Raw genomic sequence first — 23,767 nt, forward strand, 5'->3', positions numbered from 1 at the left:
AAGCAGTATGGTTCAGTGGAAAGAGCACGAGCTTGGGAGTCGGAGGTCATAGGTTCTAATTTCGGCTCCGTTACTTGTCAGCTGTGTGACTTTGGGCAAGTCACTTAACTTCTCTGTGCCTCAGTTACCTCATCTCTAAAATGGGGATTGAGACTCTGAGCCCCATGTGGGACGACCTGATTACCTTGTATCCCCCCAACACTTAGAACAGTGCTTGGCACATTGTAAGTGCTTAACAAATACCACTGTTGTTATTATTGTGACCAGGAAAACTGGGTGAACCAGAGGTGAAGCGGGGCTGAAGGCACAACTCTTCCAAGAGGGCTTCCCTGACTTAAGCCCCCTTTTCCTCTTCTCCCACTCCCTTCTGCATCGCCCTGATTTGCTCACTTTATTCATCCCCCCTCCAGCCCCCCAGTACTTACGTACATATCTGTCATTTATTTCTACTCACGTCTGTCTCCCCCACCACTAGACAGTAAGTTCGCTGTGGGCAGGGAAGGTGAATTTGTCTATTTATTGTTGTACTGTACTCTCCCAAGCACTTAGTACAGTGTTCTGAACACAGTAAGTGCTCAATAAATATGATTGGATAAATGAGTGGATTTGAAATCGCCAAAGGGGCTTGTTTAACTGGCCCAGGCAGGCCTCTTGGGCGCTGGGCATCACCATTTCCCTGAGGCAATCTCTCTCCTTCTGACCCTACTCTGCAGTGTGGCGTCAGAAGGCAAGGGGGGTAGAGTCAAAGTGTTCATTGAGCTCTCCATTCAGCTGTCAGGCTGGCACTGGGGCTGAAAGTACTGTCAAGTTGTCAGGAATCAATCATATTTATCTCTGTGAAGAGCACTGTACTAAGCGCTTGGGAAAATACAATATAGCAGAGTTGGTAAACACTTTCCCTGCTCACATGAGCTTACAGTCTAGAGGGTGAGTTTACAAGCAACGTAGAGAAGCAGAGTGGCCTAGCGGATAGAGCGTGGGCCTGGGAGTCAGTAGGACCTGGGTTCTAATGCCGGCTCCGCCAGTTGTCGGCTGTTTGACCTTGGGCAAGTCGCTTCTCTGGGCTTCAGTTGCCTTATCTGTAAAATGAAGATTAAGACTGTGGGACGGGCACTGTGTCAGTCGTACTTATTGAACACCTACTATATGTAAACCACTGTACTAAGCAGTTGGGAGAGTACAATATAAAATATAATGGACACGATCCCTGCCCACAACAAGCCTACATTCTAGAGGGGGAGACCGACATTAATAGAAATCAATAAATTACAGATAGGGACATAAATGCTATGGGGCTGGAAAGGGGGATGAATAAAGGGAGCAGGTCAGGGCAGTGCAGAGGGGAGAGGGAGAGGGAGAAAAGGACAGGAGGACTTAGTCAGGGAAGGCTTTCTGGGAGGAGTTGTGCCCAACCTGATCAGTTTCTATCCACCCCAGCTCTTAGTAAAGTACCTGGCATGTAGTAAGTGCTTAACAAATACCATTTAAAAAAAATGTTGTCTTGATCTGGTCTGGATCCAGATAATAATGAGAAAAATGGTAGTATTTGTTAAGCGCTTACTATGTGCCGGGCACTAAGGTGGATACAAGCGAATCAGGTTGGCACTTTTCCCCCCTGACCCCCTCCAATTGGGCACGAACATTTCCTGGCTCAGCCCTCTTCATTCATTCATTCAATAGTATTTATTGAGCGCTTACTATGTGCAGAGCACTGTACTAAGCGCTTGGAATGAACAAGTCAGCGACAGAGACGGTCCCTGCCGTTTGACGGGCTTACGGTCTAATCGGGGGAGACGGACAGACGAGAACGATGGCGATAAATAGAGTCAAGGGGAAGAACATCTCGTAAAAACAATAGCAACTAAATAGAATCGAGGCGATGTACAATTCATTAACAAAATAAATAGGGTAATGGAAATATATACAGTGGAGCGGACGAGTACAGTGCTGTGGGGAGGGGAAGGGAGAGGTGGAGGAGCAGAGGGAAAGGGGGAAAAAGAGGGTTTAGCTGCGGAGAGGTAAAGGGGGGTGGCAGAGGGAGTAGAGGGAGAAGAGGAGCTCAGTCTGGGAAGGCCTCTTGGAGGAGGTGAGTTTTAAGTAGGGTTTTGAAGAGGGGAAGAGAATCAGTTTGGCGGAGGTGAGGAGGGAGGGCGTTCCGGGACCGCGGGAGGACGCGGCCCGGGGGCCGACGGCGGGACGGGCGAGACCGGGGGACGGCGAGGAGGCGGGCGGCGGATGAGCGGAGCGTGCTGGGTGGGCGGTAGAAAGAGAGAAGGGAGGAGAGGTAGGAAGGGGCAAGGTGACGGAGAGCCTCGAAGCCTAGAGTGAGGAGTTTTTGTTTGGAGCGGAGGTCGATAGGCAACCACTGGAGTTGTTTAAGAAGGGGAGTGACATGCCCAGATCGTTTCTGCGGGAAGATGAGCCGGGCGGCGGAGTGAAGAATAGACCGGAGCGGGGCGAGAGAGGAGGAAGGGAGGTCAGAGAGAAGGCTGACACGATAGTCTAGCCGGGATATAACGAGAGCCCGTAGCAGTAAGTTAGCCATCTGGGTGGAGAGGAAAGGGCGGATCTTGGCGATATCGTAAAGGTGAAACCGGCAGGTCTCGGTAACGGGATAGGACGTGTGGGGTGAACGAGAGAGACGAGTCAAGGATGACACCGAGATCGCGGGCCCGAGAGACGGGAAGGACGGTCGTGCCATCCACGGTGATAGAGAAGTCGGGGAGAGGACCGGGTTTGGGAGGGAAGATGAGGAGCTCAGTCTCGCTCATGTCGAGTTTTAGGTGGCGGGCCAACATCCAGGTGGAGGCGTCCCGGAGGCGGGAGGAGATACGGAGCCCGAAGGGAGGGGGAGAGGACAGGGGCGGAGATGTAGATCTGCGTGTCATCTGCGTAGAGATGGTAGTCAAAGCCGTGAGAGCGAATGAGTTCACAGCTACACTATTCTCGGTCACAAGGTAGCATAGTAGTACCCTCGGTGTGAGCGGTCAGGACTGCGGATCCCACACAAGTGAACCAGCACTGATCATTCCACACGTGAGACCAGGATCAGACGCGGCTTAAATGTCCCGCTCGTGCTGTGGCCTAGGGATGAGTGGTGTGTACGTGGGGAATCACGTGGGAAGCAGTGGGGCGTACTGGATAGAGCACGGGCCTGGGAGTCATGGTTTCTAATCCCTGCTCTGCCACTTGTCTGCTGTGGGACGTTGGACAAGTCACTTCACTTCTCTGGGCCTGTTACCTCAACTGGAAAATGGGAATTGAGACTGTGAGCCCCACGTGGGACAGGGACTGTATCCAACCCGATTGGCTTGCATCCACCCCAGAGCTTAATACAACCTGGCACAGTAAGTGCTTAACAGATACCATAATTATTATTATAGTGGGTATTCTGCCAGAAAATGTTTTTAGTTTCTTCTGAGTGGGAGATAATATTGGTGGTGCTCGTTAGGCGCTATTAGGTGCTCGTTAGGTGCTCGTTAGGCGTTCGTTACTATGGGCCGAACACTGGTCTAAGCATGGAGGTAGATAAAAGGTAATCAAATTGGATACAGCCTCAGTCCTTCATGGAGCTCACACTCTAAAGGGGAGGAGACCATGAGAAGCAGCGTGGCCTAGTGGATAGAGCACTGGCCTGGGAGTTAGAAGGACCTGAGTTCTAATCCTGGTTCTGCCACTTGTCTGCTGTGTGACCTTGGGCAAGTCACTTCACTTCTCTTGGCCTCAGTTACCTTATTAGTAAAATGGGGATCAAGACTGTTAGCCTCCTGTAGGATATGGACTGATTAGCTTGTCTCTACCCCAGCACTTAGTACAGTGTTACAGTGTCTGGCACATTCATTCATTCAGTCATATTTATTGAGCACTTACTGTGTGCAGAGCACTGTACTAAGTGCCTGGGAGAGTACAGTACAATTGGCACATAGTAAGCGCTTAGCAAATACCATAAAAAATCAGGTATTGAATCCCCATTTTACAGATGAGGAAACCATCTCCTTTCTGGAATCATTGATGAGTTTCAGATCTGATGATCAAATCATTTGACTGCCTTTGGTTCTTTGCAAGTCGATGGGAAAGTACTGCAAGCAGTTCTCAAATAGCAGCTGCTGAAAATGTCGGCATTGAAGTGTAGGCGGGAAGAGAAACAAGATGATCACTATGGTGTTTTTTTTGAGGTCTGATAGCTCATCCTGCCAAAGCTTTAAAAAAAAAAAACCCCAAAAAACCCCACAAAATCATGAGTAATGCCAATCCTCCTGGTTCAGATGCTCAGCCCATTGTGCCTTGGGATCCTGGGCCCCGTAGAAGTATGAGGGTGCTTGATGGTGCCTGGGGAGGGCCCAAGTTTCTCCAAGACCTGACTAATAATGGACTGAGGCATTGTATTTATATTGGGTGACTCATGGACCATCCGAGATGGAGATGGAAAAAAAACCCCTCAGCTCCTGAAACACTCCTATCTCTCCATGGCCCTAAAACCTATTTTGTGGGAGAGGCTCCCATTTGCTTGGTTTCCTTGAGCAGAAGCCACCAGGGTCTCCTTCGTGTCTCTCCCTCCCACAGTCAGTTTACTACCACATCCTGCCCCTGGGGGCTGGGATCCTACGTCCACCCCTTTCTGTCCCAAAGCCACGTCCTCACCCTGATCTGGATCTTCTGCTAAAGAGCGTAGACGTCCCTTTGTGGGATGTCTGACAGTCTGACAGTCAGTCCTCTGCTGTGGGCTGGACTTCCTCTCCTGATACTTTGGAGTCAAGATCCCCGCTGCAGCCACACCCACCCAGAGAACCCAAGTTGGTTATTTTCAATTCCAAGGCCTGTCTCCTTTTGCCTTTTTCTCCCTTTTTCCCTTTTCCCTTTTGCCCTTTTTTCCCTTTTCACCTTTTTTCCTTTATTCCTTTTTTCCTTTTTCCCTCTTTTCCCCATTCCCTGCCTTCTGGGCCCCCCTTCCCCCCCTTTTCCTCCCCTCCTTCCCCTCCTCCTTCCTCCCTCTTTCCCCCTTCCTTCCTCCCCCTCTCCTTTTTCCTTCCCCCTTTCTCCCTCTCTCTTCTCCCCCCTTTTTCTCTCCCCCCGACCCTCCCCAGATTACCTACCCTCCTGTCTCTTCCTCATCCCCACATCTCCACTCGATGAATATCACTGATCGATTGCGCCTTCGGCAGCTCTGCCGTCTTTAACATCACGTCGAGTCCCAGAAAGCTCTCCCGTAGTGAATGAACTATTTAGAAGCCCTCCCTTGCGCGGGACTCGGCTGGTAGACCAGAAGGGAGAATACCAGTGTTCTGTCTAATGGAGGGCCCCTGCGTGCGGCTCGTCTCATTAATGTTAATGTTCCTCTCTCATTCATAAACGCCCAGGCTCGCCAAACCTGGAAGTCAGTATTCCTCTCTGTCGTCCTCAAAAGATGATGAAACCCTACCCGCTTCGAGTGGCTCCTCGACTGAGGGGGGAGGTGACAGTTTCAGTTGAAGATGGCTGAGTTCTCCAGCCCAACTAGATCCCCACCGTCAGACCTCACAGCCCCCTCCCCGTATCTCTTTGTTTGCTCGCTGCCTTCTGCCTCCACCTGGGTTTGTCAGTGGCACAAAGATTATGGGTCAGCTTTTGCAGCTATCCCTGTATTTGGGGAGCCCCGAGGGGAAGCGAGATGCCATTGACTCACTCCCCATCTCCTCCTGGGCACATTTCCCTGGACATAAAATAATAATAATTGTGGTATTTGTTATTCATTCAGTCGTATTTATGAAGCACTTACTGTGTGCACAGCACTCTACTAAGCACTTGGGAAAGTACATATACAGCAATAAAGAGGGACAATCCCTGCCCACAATGAGCTCACAGTCTGGGCGGGGAGGCAGACATCAGTACAAATAAACAGACATTAATATAAATAAATGAAATTACAGATATATGCATAAGTGCTGTGGGGTGGGGAAGAGGGGAAGAGCAAAGGGAGCAAATCAGGGCGACACAGAAGGGAGTGAGAAATGGGGAAAAGTGGGGCTTAGTCTGGGAAGGCCTCTAAAAGCACTTACTGTGTACCAGGCACTTGTATTAAGCAGCATGGCTCAGTGGCAAGAGCCCGGGCTTGGGGGTCAGAGGTCACAGGTTCTAATCCTGGCTCCATCGCTTGTCTGCTGTGTGACCTTGGGCAAGCCACTTCACTTCTCTGGGCCTCAGTTACCTCATCTGTAAAATGGGGATGAAGACTGTGAGTCCTACGTGGGACAACCTGATGACCTTATATCTACCCCAGGGCTTAGAACAGTGCTTGGCACATAGTAAGCACTTAAATGCCAACATTATTACTATTATTATTATTAAGCACTGGGGTAGGAGGTACAGGATAATAGGGTTGGACACAGACCCTATCCCATGTAGGGCTTCTTCCCCATTTTACAGATGAGGTAACTGAGAAGTGAAGTGACTTGCCAAAGGTCACACACAAGACAAGTGGCAGAGCTGGGATTAGAACCCAGATCCATCTGACTGCCAGGCCCGTGCTCTTTCCACTAGGCCACGCTGCGTCTCATAACCAACCACCCAGCTGAGGCTTGTGACGCCCCAACTCCTGCCCACCATGGGCTCCCCTGCCCACTCCCATTCCTCAGTTTGAGGTTGCAAGTCCCTGCTTGAGAGGCAAAGGGACTGAACCAGCCAACTGCTCGTCTCTGCTCTTAGGCTCAAGGAGCCAGGAAATGGAACTCCCCCAGCTCTCATCCGGAGGGTCTGGAAAGTTGTTGGGGGGAGGGGGTAGCCTGCCTGGTTCTTTCTCCCCTCACTCTCCGCTATCGCCCTATTCCCAGCCAATATCTCAGAGATTTTGCCTGTCTGGGAATGGGATCAGAGGATCCTTGGCAAAGAGGACTCTCGGCCTCGCCTCCATTTCCACCCACTAGATTGTGAAGGCTGGAAGCTTTGGTGACTGTGGTCCTTTGATTTCTCAGTTTGATGGAAACCATTTGAGAACACGAGCCTTGGGATTTGTGACAGCTTAGGGGGTGCCCTGCACCCCAGAACTCAAGAGAGTACCGGTTGCTTGTTTTGGTTAAAGCTGGTCCTAGCATTCCCTCGGCTGTGAGCAGGTCCTGCTTGTGACTCTTTGAGTGTAATCTCCTTGTGGGCAGAGAACGGGTCTGCCAGTTCTGAATGGTACTCTCCCAAGGGCTTAGTACAGTGCTCTGCACATGATAAGTGCTCAATAAATGCCATTGATTGATTTGTCCTCACATTGCCTCGGCTGTAAGCAGGCCTTGCTTTGTGCTCTTTGATTATTCGTTCATTCAACAGTAATTATTGAGCGCTTACTATGTGCAGAGCACTGTGCTAAGCGCTTGGAATGTACAATTCGGCAACAGATAGAGACAATCCCTGCCCAATGACAGGCTTACAGTCTAATCGATTAGATTAGAGTGATTAGAGTGTAAGCTCCTTGTGGGTGGGGGAAATAGCTATCAACTCTGTTGTATTCTTCCAAGTGTTTAGTACAGTGCTCTGCACACAGTAAGCACTCAGTAATTGCCACTAATTGATTTATTGAAGTGTGCTTATTTGTGGGCCTCTCCAAGTGTACTGAATAGTTTTAGAGTTTCTGGCTTGGGGTGGCTGGGGTTGATATTACCCAAGGTGACCTTTTTGGTTTGAAATCTGGACGTTTGCTTCTCTAGTGGTTAACTCCAATGTAATAGATTTTTGGAACAACAGAGAAATGAACTTTACCAGCAGGTTCTGTGGCTGAGAACCTGGGTTCTAATCCCGGTTCTGCCCTTGCCTGCTGGGTGACCTTGGGCAAGTTATTGAAAGTTAAATGACTTCTTGGGGACCTAGTTACCTCATCAATCAATTGTATTTATTGAGTGCTTACTTCATTCAATTCATTCAATAATATTTATTGAACGCTTACTATGTGCAGAGCACTGTACTAAGCTCTTGGAATGTACAAATTGGTAACAGATAGAGACAGTCCTTGCCCTTTGACAGGCTTACAGTCTAATGGGGGAGATGGACAGACAAGAACAGTAGCAATAAATAGAATCAAGAATCAATACCTTATGCAGAGCACTGCCCTAAGCACTTGGGAGAGTACAATATAACGGAGTTGGTAGTCTCATTCCCTGCCCACAACAAGCTTACAGTCTAGATGGGGAGAGAGACATTATATAAATAAAGAGATTATGGATATATACACAAGTGCTGTGTGGGACTGAGGGAGGAGTGAATAAGGGAACAAGTGTGAGGATGATGAAGAAGAGAGTGGGAGATAAGGAAATGAGTTGGGGAAGCCTTCTTGGATCAGATGTCTTCAGTAAGGCTTTGAGGGTGGTGAGAGTGACTGTCGGATATAAAAAGGGAGGGCGTTCCAGGCTAGAGGCAGGATGTAGGTGAAAGATTGGTGGCGAGGTAGATGAGATCGAGACACAGCGAATAGTTTGGCTTTAGAGGAGCAAAGTGTGCGGGCTGGGTTGTAGTAGGAGAGTAGCGAGGTGAGGAAGGAGGGGGTGAGGTGATGGGGTGCTTTAAAGCTGATGATAAGGAGTTTCTCTTTGATGCAGAGTGGAGGGGCAACCCCTGGAGGTTCTTGAGGAGTGAGAAACATGAACTGAATGGTTTTGTAGAAAAATGATCGTATTTTACCTCATCTGTAAAATAGGGATAAAATATCAGGTGGTTTTTTTTAATGATATTTGTTAAGCGCTTACTATGTGCCAGGCTTTCTACTAAGCACTGGGGTAGATACAAGCTAATCAGGTTAGGCACAGCCCCTGTCCTACATGGGCTCGCAGTCTTCATCCCCATTTTACAGATGAGGGAACTGAGACTCAGAGAAATGAAGTGACTCGCCCCAAGGCGCAAAACAGACAAGTGGCGGAGCCGGGACCCGGGTATTTCTGACTCCCAGGCCCGTGCTCTAGCCACTCGGCCACGCTGGTTTAAATCAGCCTATTACTACCATCAGGCCTTCCAAGCCAACCCAGAGATGTAATTAACCATCTGTTAAACGCCACGCTTGCCCCTGAAATGAAACTGCAGTGTAATGTAAATATCCTTATGCTCTACTATTTCTCCTATCCATAATTTATTTTCATGTCTGTCTTCGCCTGTAGACTTATACACTCCTTGTGGGCAGGGATGGAGTCTGCCGACTCTGTTGTCTTGTAGTTAGTACAGTGCTCTGCACACAGTAAGCACTCAATAAAGACCATCAATTGATTGGAAGAGTCCCAACTCCATCATAAGCTCAGATGCCCACCCCTGCCACAATGACGGACCGTATGCCAAAAATGAACGTTTCTACCGTCAATCGTCTTTACTGAGCGCTTACTGTGTGCAGAGTAATGTACTAAGTGCTTGGGGAAGTATGATGTCAATCAGTCATATTTATTGAGCACTTACTGTGTACAGAGGACTGTTCTAAGCTCTTGGGAAAAGTACAATACAACAGGATTAGCAGATGCGCTCCCTGCCCGTAACGAGTTTACAGTTTAGAGGGGGAGACAGACGTTATAGCAAAATAACAGAGATGGTAAGTCATGTTCAAAGACCTGAACCAGCTTGACAAGGGGACCGGCATCAGATCAGCTAATCGGAGAGGCAATTTTAATGCTAGAGTTGGAAGATGACCACACAGAGAGAAAGTCAGTCATATTTATTGAGCACTTACTGTGTGCAGAGCACTGTACTAAGTGCTTGGGAGAGTACAGTGCAATGATAAAGACACATTCCCTGCCCACAGTGGGCTTCCATTCAAGAGGAAAGTCGTGGGACCCTGTGGGATTGGCCAACTCAACACAATGGCTGCCTCCGAGTGGCCGCACCTTGTGTCCTTTCACGCTCATGAGCACTGTCTTCGATTTGCCGAGCCTGAGGAAAACCTCATGGATGCATCCATAATCCAGACTGTAGCTGCCATCTTACACTCTACATCAAGGAGAAACAGTGAGGCCTAGTCGATAGAGCAGTGGCCTGGGAGCCAGCGGATCTCGTTTCTAATCCTGGCTTCATCACTTGCCTGCTTTGTGACCTTTGGGCAAGTCACTTCACTTGTGGGCCTCAGTTCCCTCATGTGCAAAATGAGGATTCAATACCTGTTCTCCCTCTGATTTAGACTGTGAGTCCAATGTGGGACCTGATTATCTTCTGTCTGCTAAGCGCTCAGTAAAATGCAGTGCACACAGTAAGTTCTTAATAAATGCAATTGAATGAAAGAATGAAATATCACAATTATTATTATCAATAAGGGGGAGCAACATGGCCTAGTGTAAGCTCACTGTGGGCAGGGAATTTGTTGTTCTATTGTACTCTCCCAAGTGCTTAACACAGTGCTCTGCAAACAGTAAATGCTCAATAAATAATAATAATAATAGTATCTGTTAAGCGCTTACTTTGTACCAGGCACTGTACGAGGCTCTGGGGTGGATACAAGCAAATCGGGTTGGATACGGTCTCTGTCCCACGTGGGGCTCACAGTCTCCATCTCCCTTTTCCAGATGAGGTAACTGAGGGCCAGAGAAGTGGAGTAACTTGCCCAAGGTCACACAGCAGACAAGTGGCGGAGCGGGATTAGAACCCGTGACCTGACTCCTAGCCCCGTGCTCTAGCCACTAAGGCACACTGCTTCTCTGACTGACAAAAGTGGCACGACGCCGGCCACTATCACTAGAATCAATTCCTCAGCCCAGCCGACGTTCCTGACAGGAACATCCGTCCTCGTAAAGCTGCCGTCGTGTTTTTTCCATCACACCTTTCCGTGTTTTCCACAGTAGGACTCTCTTCCCCTCACGGTCTGTTGGCCTGAGGTTTTAGACTCAGGGCTGTCCCGATGGATTCTACAGAGCCAGCCATCGCTTCTGTCAGTCACAGTAATAAAAACTGGGATATATAAGCATTGGCTACATACCAAGTGCTGTACTGAGCAGCTATAAGCAGAGCTCTGCCACACATCTGCTGTGTGATCTTGGGTGAGTCACTTAACTTCTCTGTGCCCCAGTTACCTCATCGGTAAAATGCGGGGGTTAAGACCGTGAGCCTCGTGTTGGACACAGTCTAATTACCTCGTATCTGTCCCAGTGCTTAGAACAGTGCTTGGCACATAGTAAGTGCTTAACAGATACCACAATTATTATTATTTTTATCAGGCACTGTAATTCTTGTTGCCATATTTATTAGCATTCTTGTCCATTCCATGCATTTCCAAATGACTTCCTAGTAATTCTCCAGAGTTGCTCCAAGTTGCTCCCGTTGAGTTGCTGGGAATGAATGTTCCTCTTTTTTTTATTTATTTTTTTTAAATGGCATTTGTTAAAGGCTTGCTATTTTCCAGGAAGTGTCTTAAGTGCTGGGGTAGGCACAACCTAATCAGGTTGGACACAGTCCCTGTCCCTAATGGAACTCACAGTCTTAATCCCCATTTTAAAGATGAGGTAACTGGGTCACAGAGAAGTTAAATACCTTGCCCGAGGTCATACAGCAGACAAGTTGCAGAGTCGGGATTAGAACCCAGGTCCTTCTGACTCCCAGATCTGTGCTCTTGCCTGTACTTCTCTGAAAGGACTTCTGTGGGCAAGGTAGGCTCTGGTGCTCATCAGATCATCTTCATCAGGACCGTCGCTATGACTTATTGAGAAGCATTGTGATCCTGTGGAAAGAGCACGGGCCTGGGAGTCAGAGAATCTCGATTCTAATCTCAGTTTTCCCACTTAACAGCCTCATCACCTTGGGCCAGTCACTTCACTTCTCTGTGCCTCAGTTCCTTCATCTGAAAAACGGGCAATAAATACCTCTTCTCCCTGCTACTTAGACTGTGAACCCCATTGTTTCTACCCAGGCACTTAGCACAGTGCTTGGATTATAGTGTCATTATTATCATTAACAGTGGTATAGTTATTATATTTATTATTCAGCGTATTTTCCCCAGTTTGCTCACAGTCTGTCAGTAGAGTTATCTAGGTAATCTCTTCACATCTCAAATACTTATCCCCCCTCCGCAATTTCTCTGACATTGCCCCGTCCTGCCTTAGCTTGCATCAGTGCACTGTGGTCTAGACCTAATGGCTTTGAGGTGAATTATCCCTAATCTGTCCAGCCGCCATTTGAACCTTCTGGTTCATTTTCGGTTATTTCTGTTTTCATTAGCCTTGTTCCAGCCGAGGCAGGAGACCTTCTGCTTTGCCAGTTGGGAAAAGAACGGTAGATTCTGCCCGTTGGGAGGTGGTTTAGCCTAGTGGGGTGGGAGGACCAGCCCAGTTATTACCTCGCAGGGGCACAGGCCCTCCAGGCCCGAGTTGACCGTTTGCCCTGTCCAGTTGCTCCTAGAGGCCACAGTGCTTGATATCCAGTCAGCCTTGCCCGTGGTCTCCAGTCCAATCAGCTCCTTGTCCATCTCCCTTGACCTTTCCTGGCAAGTCTGGATTAAGACCTGCACCCGAGCCTTGTCCAGGCTGGAACCAGGAAGACCAGTGAGAAGCAGCATGGCCTAGTGGCTAGAGCACAGGCCTGGGAGTCGGAAGGGCCTAGGTTCTAATCCTGGCGCTGCTACTTGTGTGCTCTGTGACCTTGGGCCTGTCATTTAAATTCTCTGGGCCTCAGTTATCTCATCTGTAAAAGGGGGATTAAGATTGTGAGCCCAATGTGGGACCTGATGAGCTTGTATCTAACCCAGTGCTTAGAACAGTGCCTGGCACATCTTACGCACTCAACAAATACCATATAAACAAACAAACAAATGTAAATTGGGTTGGACCCAGTTCCTGTCTCACCTGGGGCTCACAATCTAAATTCTCAGCAAGGCCTATTCAGAGCACAGACCTTGGAGTCAGAAGGATCTGGGTTCTCATCCAGGCTCCCACACTTTTCTGCCGTGTAACCTTGGGCAAGTCACTTCACTTCTCTGGGCCTCAGTTTCCTCATCTGGAAAATGGGGGTTGAGACCATGAGCTCATGTGGAACAGGGACCGTGTCCAACCCAATTTGCTGGTGTCCACCCCAGCGCTTAGTACAGTGCCTGGCACATAGTAGGCGCTTAACAAATAGCATAATTATTATTATTATGTAGGTGTCATGAGATGAATATCATGCTTCAGCAGTACAAATTCAAGTATATAGGCTATGACTCAGAAGGGAGAGGGAGTAAGGGAAATAAGGGCTCAATCAGGGAACGTTTATTTTTTTGGGCAAAGCTCTTCAGAAATGATACTTGTCATTGTCTTTCTGTGGCCTCTGGTCTTTTTCTGTGGCCGCTTAATGGCCTCCGCGCTTAATGGCCTCCGCGTACACCAGAAGCTCTGCCACTGGGACTTAGAGGAAGGAAGGATGAAACTCTTTTCCGAAGCTGCCTGGGGCGCTTCCCATAGAATCCCCAAATGCATCACTTTACTCCCGCTGCCCCAGGCTATTCCTCTTATCCTGCCTAAAACCGGTAGGATTTGCCATCCCTTTGCTGTTCAGATGGCTCGCACGCTGCTTGTCCCAGCCAAGCAGCCCGAGCGCTGAGGGAAGGAAGCAGACTGTTGAACAAAGAAGGGAGGGGGCCCAAGGTTGGTGAGGCTGGAATCTGGAGACAATTAAAACAGTCAGAGAGAGGCAAACTCCTCTGAGCCGGGCAGCAGCGGCCGGGGAAGAGTCGAGGGCGGAGACTCAAGTTCACTGCGCGGAAGGAGGCGATGGTCAACCACTTCTGGATTTTGACCAAGAAAATTCTACGGATCCACTACCGGAACGATGGCAGATGGAGGTGGGGTGTTCCACCACTTAGCTGTGTGACTTTGGGCAAATCACTTAACTTCTCTGTTCCTCAGTGGCCTCATCTGGAAAATGGGGATTAAGACTGTGAGCCCCACGTGGGACAGCCTCGTTACCTTGTATCTATCCCAGTGCTTAGAACAGTGCTTGGCACATAGTAAGCGCTTAACAAACACCGTCATTATTATTATTATTATGTGTCCATGGGGTCGCAATGGGTCAGAGACAACTTGACAGCATAAAACAAGAAAAGAGAGAGACAAGGGATGAGCCGCTAGTAGAATGGCCTGATGACATCCTCATGGTTTATCCATCAACCGGGGTATTTATTGGGTGAATCAGTGTGGCGTAGTGGATAGAGCACGGGCCTGGGAATCAGAAGGTCATGGGTTCTAATTCCAGCTCCACCACTTGTCTGCTGTGTGACCTGGGGCGAGTCATTTCACTTCTCTGGTCCTGAGTTCCCTCACTTGTAAATTGGGGATTGAGACTGTGAGCCCCACATGGGACAGGGACCGTGTCCAACCCGATTTGCCTGTGTCCACTTTAGCACATAGTACAGTATCTGGCATATAGTAAGAGCTTAACAAATACCATAATTATAATTATTATTTGTTGAGCCCTTACTGGGTGCAGAGCACTGAACTAAGTGTCTATGAGAGTACAGTATAGCAGAGTTGGCAGATACGTTCCCTCCCCTTAATGAGCTCACAATCTAGAAGGAGAGACAGGCATTAATTATTAAGAAATACATGATGGATATGTACATAAATGCTTTGGCGTTGAGGGAGGGGTGAGTAGAGGGGGCAAATTCAAGGTCAAGAGTGATCCAGAAGGGAATGGAAGAAGAGCAAGTGAGGACTTACTTTAAAAGAGAGAAGCTGCGTGGCTCAGTGGAAAGAGCCCGGGCATGGGAGTCAGAGGTCATGGGTTCAAATCCCAGCTCTGCCACTTGTCAGCTGTGTGACTGTGGACAAGTCACTTCTCTGTGCCTCAGTTACCTCATCTGTAAAATGGGGATTAAAACTGTGGGCCTCATGTGGGACAACCTGATTCCCCTGTATCTATCCCAGCGCTTAGAACAGTGCACTGCACACAGTAAGCACTCAATAAATACGATTGAATGAATGAACTTGAAAAGTTCAGAATGACAGTTACACATTCCGTGATCACAAGGAGCTTATGTATCAGTGAGGGAGATGGATGTAAAAAAAAGTATTTCATAGTGAAATAAAGAATTAAAAAATGGTAAAAGAGGATGTAAACATGCTCCTAATTGCTAGAGCAGGCTGCATCAATCAACCAATCATATTTATTGAGCACTAATTGTGTGCAGAGCACTGTACTAAGCGCTTGGAAGAGTACAGTATAACACTATAAGAGAGACAGTCCCTGCCTACAACAAGTTTAGAGTCTAGAGGGGGAGTCAGACATTAATATAAATAAATTATGGATAAGGACATAAGTTCAGTGGAGCTGAAGGAGGGGTAAATAAAGGGAGCAAATCAGGGTGACACAGAAGGGAATGGGAAGCACTTAGTATAGTGCTCTGCACGTAGTAAGCGCTCAATAAATATGATTGAATGAATGGAAAGAGGAAATGAGGGCTTAGTCAGGAAAGGCCTCTTGGAGAAGGTATGCCTTCAATAAGGCTTTGAAGCAGGGTTGGGGAGGTCATTGTCTGTCGGTTATGAAGAGGGAAGATGGTCCAGACCAGAGGCAGGACATGGGTGAGACGTCAGCGGTGAGATAGATGATAGAGGTACAGTGAACAGGTTGGCATAGTAGGTTGGCCGAATGCATAACACGACTGCTCGTCTAGACTGTAAGCTCATGAGCATGGAACCAACTGTCCACCAACCGTGTTGTATTGTGTTCTCTACATCCAGTAAGTGCTCAGTAAATAGGATTGATCACTATGGCTCAGCCTGCTGGGAAATGAATGGGGCAAAATGTGTCGGAGGGGGATTTGGAGGAGGGAATTGAATATGGGGAGAGCTGGGATCTGTCTGATGTGGGGAGGGGGCCAGTCGGAAGCAGGGGAGTAGCGTGAGCGAGGGGACGAGAGGCAGGAGAGACCGGAGCTTGGAGTCAGAGCCCCCCGGGTGCTGGACGGCGAGCTCCCAGGCTCCCTATTGCGTTCCAGAGATGCTCAGCCTCAAACATCCTGGTTGCGAGGACCACCGTCTTGGGCCCCAGCGGCCGGCCCGGGAGCCAGAGGCTGTATTTGCTGTATTGTACTTTTGCAAGCACTTAGTACAGTGCTCTGCACACAGTAAACACTCAATAAATACCATTGAATGATTTGATTGAAGAGGCAGGCTCTCCTTTTCCCAGGAGAAACGGTGGGTGGCTGAGAGACCGCTCATTACCGCTTGTAGGCGGAAGTTTCCTGTAGGTGTCAGCTTCTCACTTTGAGGTGGAAACAGAAGGGAAGGAAGGATTTTATGGGGGTGGGAAGGGGCAAGTTTTAAATACTATTACTTCAACTAATAATAATAATTATAGTATTTGTTAAGCAGTTACTATGTGTCAAGCACTGGTCTAAGCCCTGGGGTAGATATAAGGTAATCAGGTTGTCTCATGCGGGGCTCACAGTCCTAATCCCCATTTTACAGATGAGGTAACCGAGGCACAGTGAAGTTAAGTGATTTGCCCAAGAACACACAGCAGACAAGTGGTGGAGTCAAGATTAGAACCCATGTCTTCTGGCCCCAAGCCTGGGCTCTTGCCACTAGGCCTTGCTGCTTCTCAATACTAGTAGTATTTATCAAGCACCACTGGAAACAGTACACTGTACTAAGAGCATGAGTATTAATGTCTGTCTCCCCCTCCCCTCTAGACTGTAACCTCATCGTGGCCAGGTAACGTGTCTATTTAGTGTTCTACACTCCCAAATGCCTAGTACAGTGCTCTGCACACAGTAAGCGCTCAATATATACTTAACACTTAACTTCTCTGGGCCTCAGTTACCTCATCTGTAAAATGGGGATTAAGACTGTGAGCCTCAGGTGGGATAACTTGATTACCCTGTATCTACCCCAGTGCTTAGAACAGTGCTCTGCACATAGCGCTTAACAAACACCAACATTATTAAATGCTCTTAAATTGAATTATCGTATAGCCATAGGTGTGGAGGATGAGTATAAGCAAATACGTGAGGACTAGGGGTGGCTGGAGGGTTTATTTGAGGCAGGATGCTGGAAGTTGTGGGGAAGATTTGTTGGGCAGTCGGAGTTTCAGGTTGGCTGTGGCTACGAGTATCCTGGTTCCACCACTTCTCTGCTGTGTGACCTTGGGCGAATCACTTAACTTCTGTGCCTCAGTTCCCTCATCTGTAAAATAGGGATTGAGACTGAGCCCTGTGTGGGACGGGGATTGGGTCCCACCCGATTATCTCATATAATAATGTTGGTATTTGTTAAGTGCTTACTATGTGCAGAGCACTGTTCTAAGGGCTGGGGTAGATACAGGGTAATCAGGTTGTCCCATGTGAGGCTCACAGTCTTAATCCCCATTTTACAGATGAGGTAACTGAGGCACAGAGAAGGTAAGTGAGTTGCCCACAGTCACACAGCTGAGAAGTGGCAGAGCTGGAATTTGAACCCATGACCTCTGACTCCCAAGCCCGTGCTTTTTCCACTGAGCCACGCTGCTTCTCTATCTACCCAGCACTTAGAACAGTGCCTGGAACGTAGTTAGCACTTAAAGAATGCCATATTTATTGTAATTATTATCTAGGCTCTACCCCGCCTTTCCCGGACTGTAAGCAGGGAAAGTGCCTGTTTATTTTTGTATTGTACTCTCCCAAGTGCTTAATATACACAGTAAGCTCTCCACACAATAAGCGCTCAGTAAATACGGTGGAGTGAATGAATGAATAATTATGATTATGATTGATTGAGAAGGGCTATAGCCTGGTGGATTTGGGTCCAGAAGCCACCATTTTGTGTGTGTCCCTCCCCCGCCGGGGAAAAACCCCCCGGTTTTGTCAGGGACTTGGGAGGAGGGAGTCCAGTTCTGACTGCTGTAGCCGAGGGCTGTCTCCTTTGTGTATCCTGAGTGGGCATCTGTGTAATCTGAGGGTAATCTGATCAGTGGGCAGGAACATGGCCTAATGGAAAGAGCCTGAGTCTGGGAGTCAGAAGACTTAAGTTTTAATCCCGGCTCTGCCACTAGCCCGCTCTGTGACCCTGGGCAAGTCATTCAGCTTCTCTGTGCCTCAGTTTCCTCACTTCTAAAATGGGGATTCAACACCCATCCTCTCTCATACTCAGACTGGGTCAGGGACTGTTTCCAACCTGATTATCTTGTGTCTATCCCAAAACTTTAGACCGGTGCTTGACGCATTGTAAGTGCTTAACAAACACCGATTAATTATTATCTAGTAGGCAGCAGTTTGAAGAGGTTCATTCATTCATTCATTCAATAGTATTTATTGAGCGCTTACTATGTGCAGAGCACTGTACTAAGCGCTTGGGATGAACAAGTAGGCAACAGATAGAGACGGTCCCTGCCGTTTGACGGGCTTACGGTCTAATCGGGGGAGACGGACAGACGAGAACAATGGCGATAAACAGCGTCGAGGGGAAGAACATCTCGTAAAAACCGATGGCAACTGAATAGAATCGAGGCGATGTACAATTCATTAACAAAATAAATAGGGTAACGAAAATATATACAGTTGAGCGGACGAGTACAGTGCTGTGGGGATGGGAAGGGAGAGGTGGAGGAGCAGAGGGAAAAGGGGAAAATGAGGCTTTAGCTGCGGAGAGGTAAAGGGGGGATGGCAGAGGGAGTAGAGGGGGAAGAGGAGCTCGGTCTGGGAACGCCTCTTGGAGGAGGTGATTTTTAAGTAGGGTTTTGAAGAGGGAAAGAGAATCAGTTTGGCGGAGGTGAGGAGGGAGGGCGTTCCGGGACCGCGGGAGGACGCGACCCGGGGGTCGACGGCGGGATAGGTGAGACCGAGGGACGGTGAGGAGGTGGGCGGCAGAGGAGCGGAGCGTGCGGGGTGGGCGGTAGAAAGAGAGAAGGGAGGAGAGGTAGGAAGGGGCGAGGTGACGGAGAGCCTCGAAGCCTAGAGTGAGGAGTTTCTGTTTGGAGCGGAGGTCGATAGGCAACCACTGGAGTTGTTTAAGAAGGGGAGTGACATGCCCAGATCGTTTCTGCGGGAAGATGAGCCGGGCGGCGGAGTGAAGAATAGACCGGAGCGGGGCGAGAGAGGAGGAAGGGAGGTCAGAGAGAAGGCCGACACGGTAGTCTAGCCGGGATATAACGAGAGCCCGTAACAGTAAGGTAGCCGTTTGGGTGGAGAGGAAAGGGCGGATCTTGGCGATATCGTAGAGGTGAAACCAGCAGGTCTTGGTAACGGATAGGATGTGTGGGGTGAACGAGAGGGATGAGTCAAGGATGACACCGAGATTGCGGTTCTGAGTTCGACAGTCTTTGGCTCAGTGGATGTTAGCTGAAGGGGAAATTCAAAGTGGTGCCTGGTGCTGGGATAATAATAATTATTTTTATGGTATTTGTTAAGCTCTTACTATGTGCCAAGCACTGTTCTAAATGGTGGAGTAGATACAAGGTAATCAGGTTGTCCTACTTGGGGCTTACAGTAATATTCCCCATTTCACAGATGAGGTAACTGAGGCCCAAAGAAGTGAAGCGGCTTGCCCAAGGTCACGCATTACACAATAGACAAGTGGCAGAGCCGGGATTAGAACCCATGTCCTCTGATTCCCAAGCCCGAGCTCTTTCTGCTAAGCCACGATAATGCAGTGCCAGGAGGAGAATGGGCAGAGGAAAAGGCCTGGCACCGTGGTATCGGTATTTATGTTTTTCTCTGTCAAGCATCGTGGGTTCTTTGCAATAAAGCTATCAGTATTTATGTTTTTCTCTGTCAATATTTCAGATTACGTCTACTTTGAAAATTCTTCAAGCAACCCCTACTTGATAAGAAGAATAGAGGAGCTCAATAAGGTAAATAGCTAACTTTTTCCGTTATCTTTTTTTATTATTATTACTTTATGGTATTTGTTAAGCGCTTACTGTGTGCTAGGCACTGTACTAAATAAGAGCTGGAGTAGATACAAGAGAATCAGGTTGGACACAGTCTGTGTTCTATATGGGGCTCACAGTCTTAATCCCCGTTTTACAGATGAGGTCACTGAGGCCTCATCAGACTTCAAATAGAGCAGGGAAGTGGTGGATTTGGGATTAGAACTCAGGTCCCCGACTTCCAGGCCCATGCTTTTTCGATTAGGCCATGCTGCTTGTCTTAAGGCTTATCTTATCTTGAGGCTTTGAGCTACATTCTGCCTTTTGCTAATTAAAATGAATTCCTAATCCATTCCCACAGCCTCCTGTAGACATTTCTTCTAAAAAATACTAGCAAACCCAAATGTCTTCATTATGTTTTCGTTCTATTTTTTGTGTGGCTGTTACCAGAAACAGCCAGGCAAATAGCAAGGTTTCAAGACCTCTTGGAGAAATGAGAGTAAATTTGAGATGTTTAAAAATCAGATCAGGAATTCTCCAGTTAGCCCAGTCAAGTTGAGAGTTTCATTTGAAGCCAGAGCCGTAGCAAAGAAGCCACAGTCAGCTGACAGGACTGTTGACTTAATAACAAGGAAATGGAGGGCTGCAGAATCAGCCTAACTGCACGGACACCAGAACCCTTAAAGCCGGGCTTGGTCCTGGGAACTGGACGATGGCCGATTCCAGCAGAAAGTCGATCTCTTCCACACCTTTTTTTTTGAAATGGTATTTGTTAAGTACTTACTGTGTGCCAGGCACTGTACTAAGCTCTAAGGTGGATACAAGATCATCAAGTTGGACATAGTCCATGTCCCACGTGGGACTCATCTGTGTTAATCCCCATTTTATAGATGAGGTAATGGAGGCTCAGAAGTGAAGTGACTTGCCCAAGGTCACACAGCAGACAAATGGCAGAGCTGAGATGAGAACTCAGGTGCTTCTGACTGCCAGGCCCACTTGTCTGCTGTGTGACCTTAGGTAAGTCATTTCACTTCCCTGGGCCTCAGTTACCTCATCTGTAAAATGGGGATTAAGACTGGTAGTTCTCTGTGGGACAGGGGCTGTGTCCAACCCAATTATCTTGTATCTACCCCAATGCTTAGTAAACAGTAACAAACACCATAAAAAATAATTACTAGGGGGCTAATTGACTATTATCCAGTCTAATTGAATCCCAACCCTTGGAGAGCCAACGACTTTGGTTGGTTCAGTTCATTCAGTTGTATTTATTGAGTGCCTACTGGGTGCAAAGCACTGTACTCAGCACTTGGAAGAGTATAGTAGAACAACAGACACATTCCCTGCCCACAACGAGCTCACAGTCTAGGGGGAGACTGACATCAATATACATAAATAAACGAATGACTATTTTCGGTTATTCTTGCACGTCTTCTTAACCACTTCTCCGTCTTTCCCCGTCGCAGACAGCCAATGGGAACGTGGAAGCCAAGGTGGTGTGTTTCTACCGGCGGCGGGACATATCGAGCACTCTCATTGCCCTGGCAGACAAACACGCAAGTACGTTTCCCTCTCCTCTTCCCACCTCCCTCCCCCTCATTCCGGCCTGTGATCGGGTCCAGCTTGTGGAGCAATCGGGCCGGTGACGCTGGGGGTTCAGGTTTCTCAGACCGGCGAGGGCTTGGGCGAGTGAGATCGAATCAACGGAATGGGCTAGAAAAAGGGGATTCTTGTTTTGTTTTTTAAGGGGAGCAGTGATTCGCCTGATGGCTTGGGACTGAGGGGGAGGAGCTGGGTGTCAGAAGGCCAGAAGGACCCAGCCCAGCAGGGGTTGCATCCATTTGGGGGGGGGGGGAAAGTTAGTCCTTGGGGTGTCTTGCGACTCGCATTATGAGTCCCACACCAACAGAAAAAGTGCACCTGGCCTTTTCGGGGGACGGCAGGGTCTTAACCCCAGCCCACCCCTGCCCAACCCCCGTTTGAGGTCTCCGTGGGGTCCGGAACAGCGGGAGGTTGTCCCTGTGGGGGCAGCTTTGGGAATGTGGTGAGTGGGGAGGAGTCTGTCCTCTCCGAGCCGGTGCCAGACCGATTCCAGGGCTCAGGTCAGGCGGGACCAGCCAGAAGGTTTGGGGGCCCAAACGGGGGGTCTAGGCTCCCAGTTGGCACCAATATCAACAGGCCTGGAAACCCTGGGCTGGATCGGTGCTTGGAAAACCTCAGTATATTAATAATAATATCAATAATAAGAATTATGGTATGTGCCAGGCACTATTCTAAGTGCTGGGGTAGATACAAGTTAATTGGGTTGGACACCGTCCCTGTCCTATATAGGGCTCACCGCCTTTATCCCCATTTTCCAGATGAGGAAACTGAGGCCCATAGAAGTGAAGTGATTTGCCCGAGGTCACAGAGCAGACAAGTGGCAGAGCCTGGATTAGAACCCAGGACCTTCCGACTCCCAGGCCCGGGCTCTATCCATTAGGCCATGCTGCTTCTTGAGTTGTGAGTGCTAGGCCACCGTCTTGGAAGCAAGCAGACTTTCAATCGTTCTGTTGCAGGTGGTAGAGAAGGGGCCCTTTCAGAACTTTAAAACCAGCCACAGTTTGCATCAAACTATTCTCAGCAGAGTGTTATAATAATAATAACTATGGTACTTGTTAAGCACTTACTATATGCCAAGCACTGTTCTAAGCACTGGGATAGATACAGGTTAATCAGGTTGGACACCATCACTGTCCCATATGGGGCTCACACTCTTAACCACATTTTACAGATGAGGTAAATGAGGTAATAATAATAATAGTATTAAGCTCTTACACAGTCTCTGTCCCATGTGAGGCTCACAGTCTCAATCCCAATTTTACAGATGAACTGAGGCCCAGAGAAGTGAAGTGACTTGCCCAGAAAAGCAGTGTGGCTCAGTGGAAAGAGCCCGGGCGTGGGAGTCAGAGGTTGTGGGTTCTAATCCCAGCTCCGCCGCTTGTCAGCTGTGTGACTTCGGGCAAGTCACTTCACTTCTCTGTGCCTCAGTTCCCTCATCTGTAAAATGAGGATTAAGGCTGTGCACCCCACGTGGGACAACCTGATGACCTTATATCTCCCCCAGCTCTTTTGGCACATAGTTCGATTGAATGAATAGTCAACTCTTAACATATACCATCATTATTATTATTATTATGTATTGGAGTTGGAATTAGAACCTAGGTCCTTCTGACTTCCAGGCCATGCTCTATTCACTAGGTCACACTGCTTTTCAGTGTGTTGAGGGCAACCCAGACCAGTGGCAGTAAGGGGAAAGCCCCTTCAAAGGCCCAGCTCTGCCTTCCTCTCCCACTGTTTAGGGCTGGACTTCTTGGGCAAAGTTCTTCCCCCAAGAGTGTTACAGGTCTCCATCTTTTACCCCTGAGAGCATGGAGAAAATCTCTACTAGTTCTGGCTCTGCCACTTGTCTGCGGTGTGATCTTGGGCAAGTCACTTAACTTCTTAGTTTCCTCATCTGTAAAATGGGGATTAAGACTGTAAACCCCATGTGGGACAGGGACTGGGTCCATCTATGAGCTGGTTGTGGTACGGAATGTGTTTGTTGTTATATTGTACTCTCCCAAGTGCTTAGTACAGTGCTTTGCACATAGTAAGCACTCAAGAAATACAATTGAATGAGTGAATTTACCCCAGCCCTTAGTACAGCCCTTATTAAGATTGTGAGTTCCATGTGGGACAGGGACTGTGTCCCACCTGATTACCTTGAATCTCGCCCAGCACTTAGAATAGTGCTTGGCACATAGTAAGCACTTAACTAGTACCGTAATTATGAATTATCATTACAGAGTCTGGCACATAGAAAGCGCTTAACAAATACCACCATCATCAGCAGTGTGGCTTAGCAGAAAGAGCCCAGGCTTGGGAGTCAGAGAACGTGGGTTCTAATCCCTGCTCCGCCATTTGTCTGCAGTGTGACCTTGGGCAAGCCACTTAACTTCTCTGTGCCTCAGTTACCTCATTTGGGAGAACCGGATTACCTTGTATCTACCCCCATGCT

General features: G+C 48.4%; 1 protein-coding gene across 10 annotated transcripts in view; it reads left to right on the top strand.

The window, feature by feature from the left end:
* The window catches only part of MTA1 (metastasis associated 1), a 127,853-nt gene that overhangs the window by 25,205 nt on the left and 78,881 nt on the right, over positions 1 to 23,767 (top strand). For all 10 annotated transcript variants that reach the window (XM_029063505.1, XM_029063515.1, XM_029063524.1 and 7 more), the window contains exons 2-3: positions 19,646 to 19,713; positions 21,195 to 21,288. In XM_029063505.1, coding sequence (XP_028919338.1) covers positions 19,646 to 19,713; positions 21,195 to 21,288 — 162 coding nt within the window. The remainder of the gene's footprint in view (positions 1 to 19,645; positions 19,714 to 21,194; positions 21,289 to 23,767) is intronic.

This window comes from Ornithorhynchus anatinus, chromosome 1 (genome assembly GCF_004115215.2).
Source record: "Ornithorhynchus anatinus isolate Pmale09 chromosome 1, mOrnAna1.pri.v4, whole genome shotgun sequence".
Lineage (NCBI taxonomy): Eukaryota > Metazoa > Chordata > Mammalia > Monotremata > Ornithorhynchidae > Ornithorhynchus > Ornithorhynchus anatinus.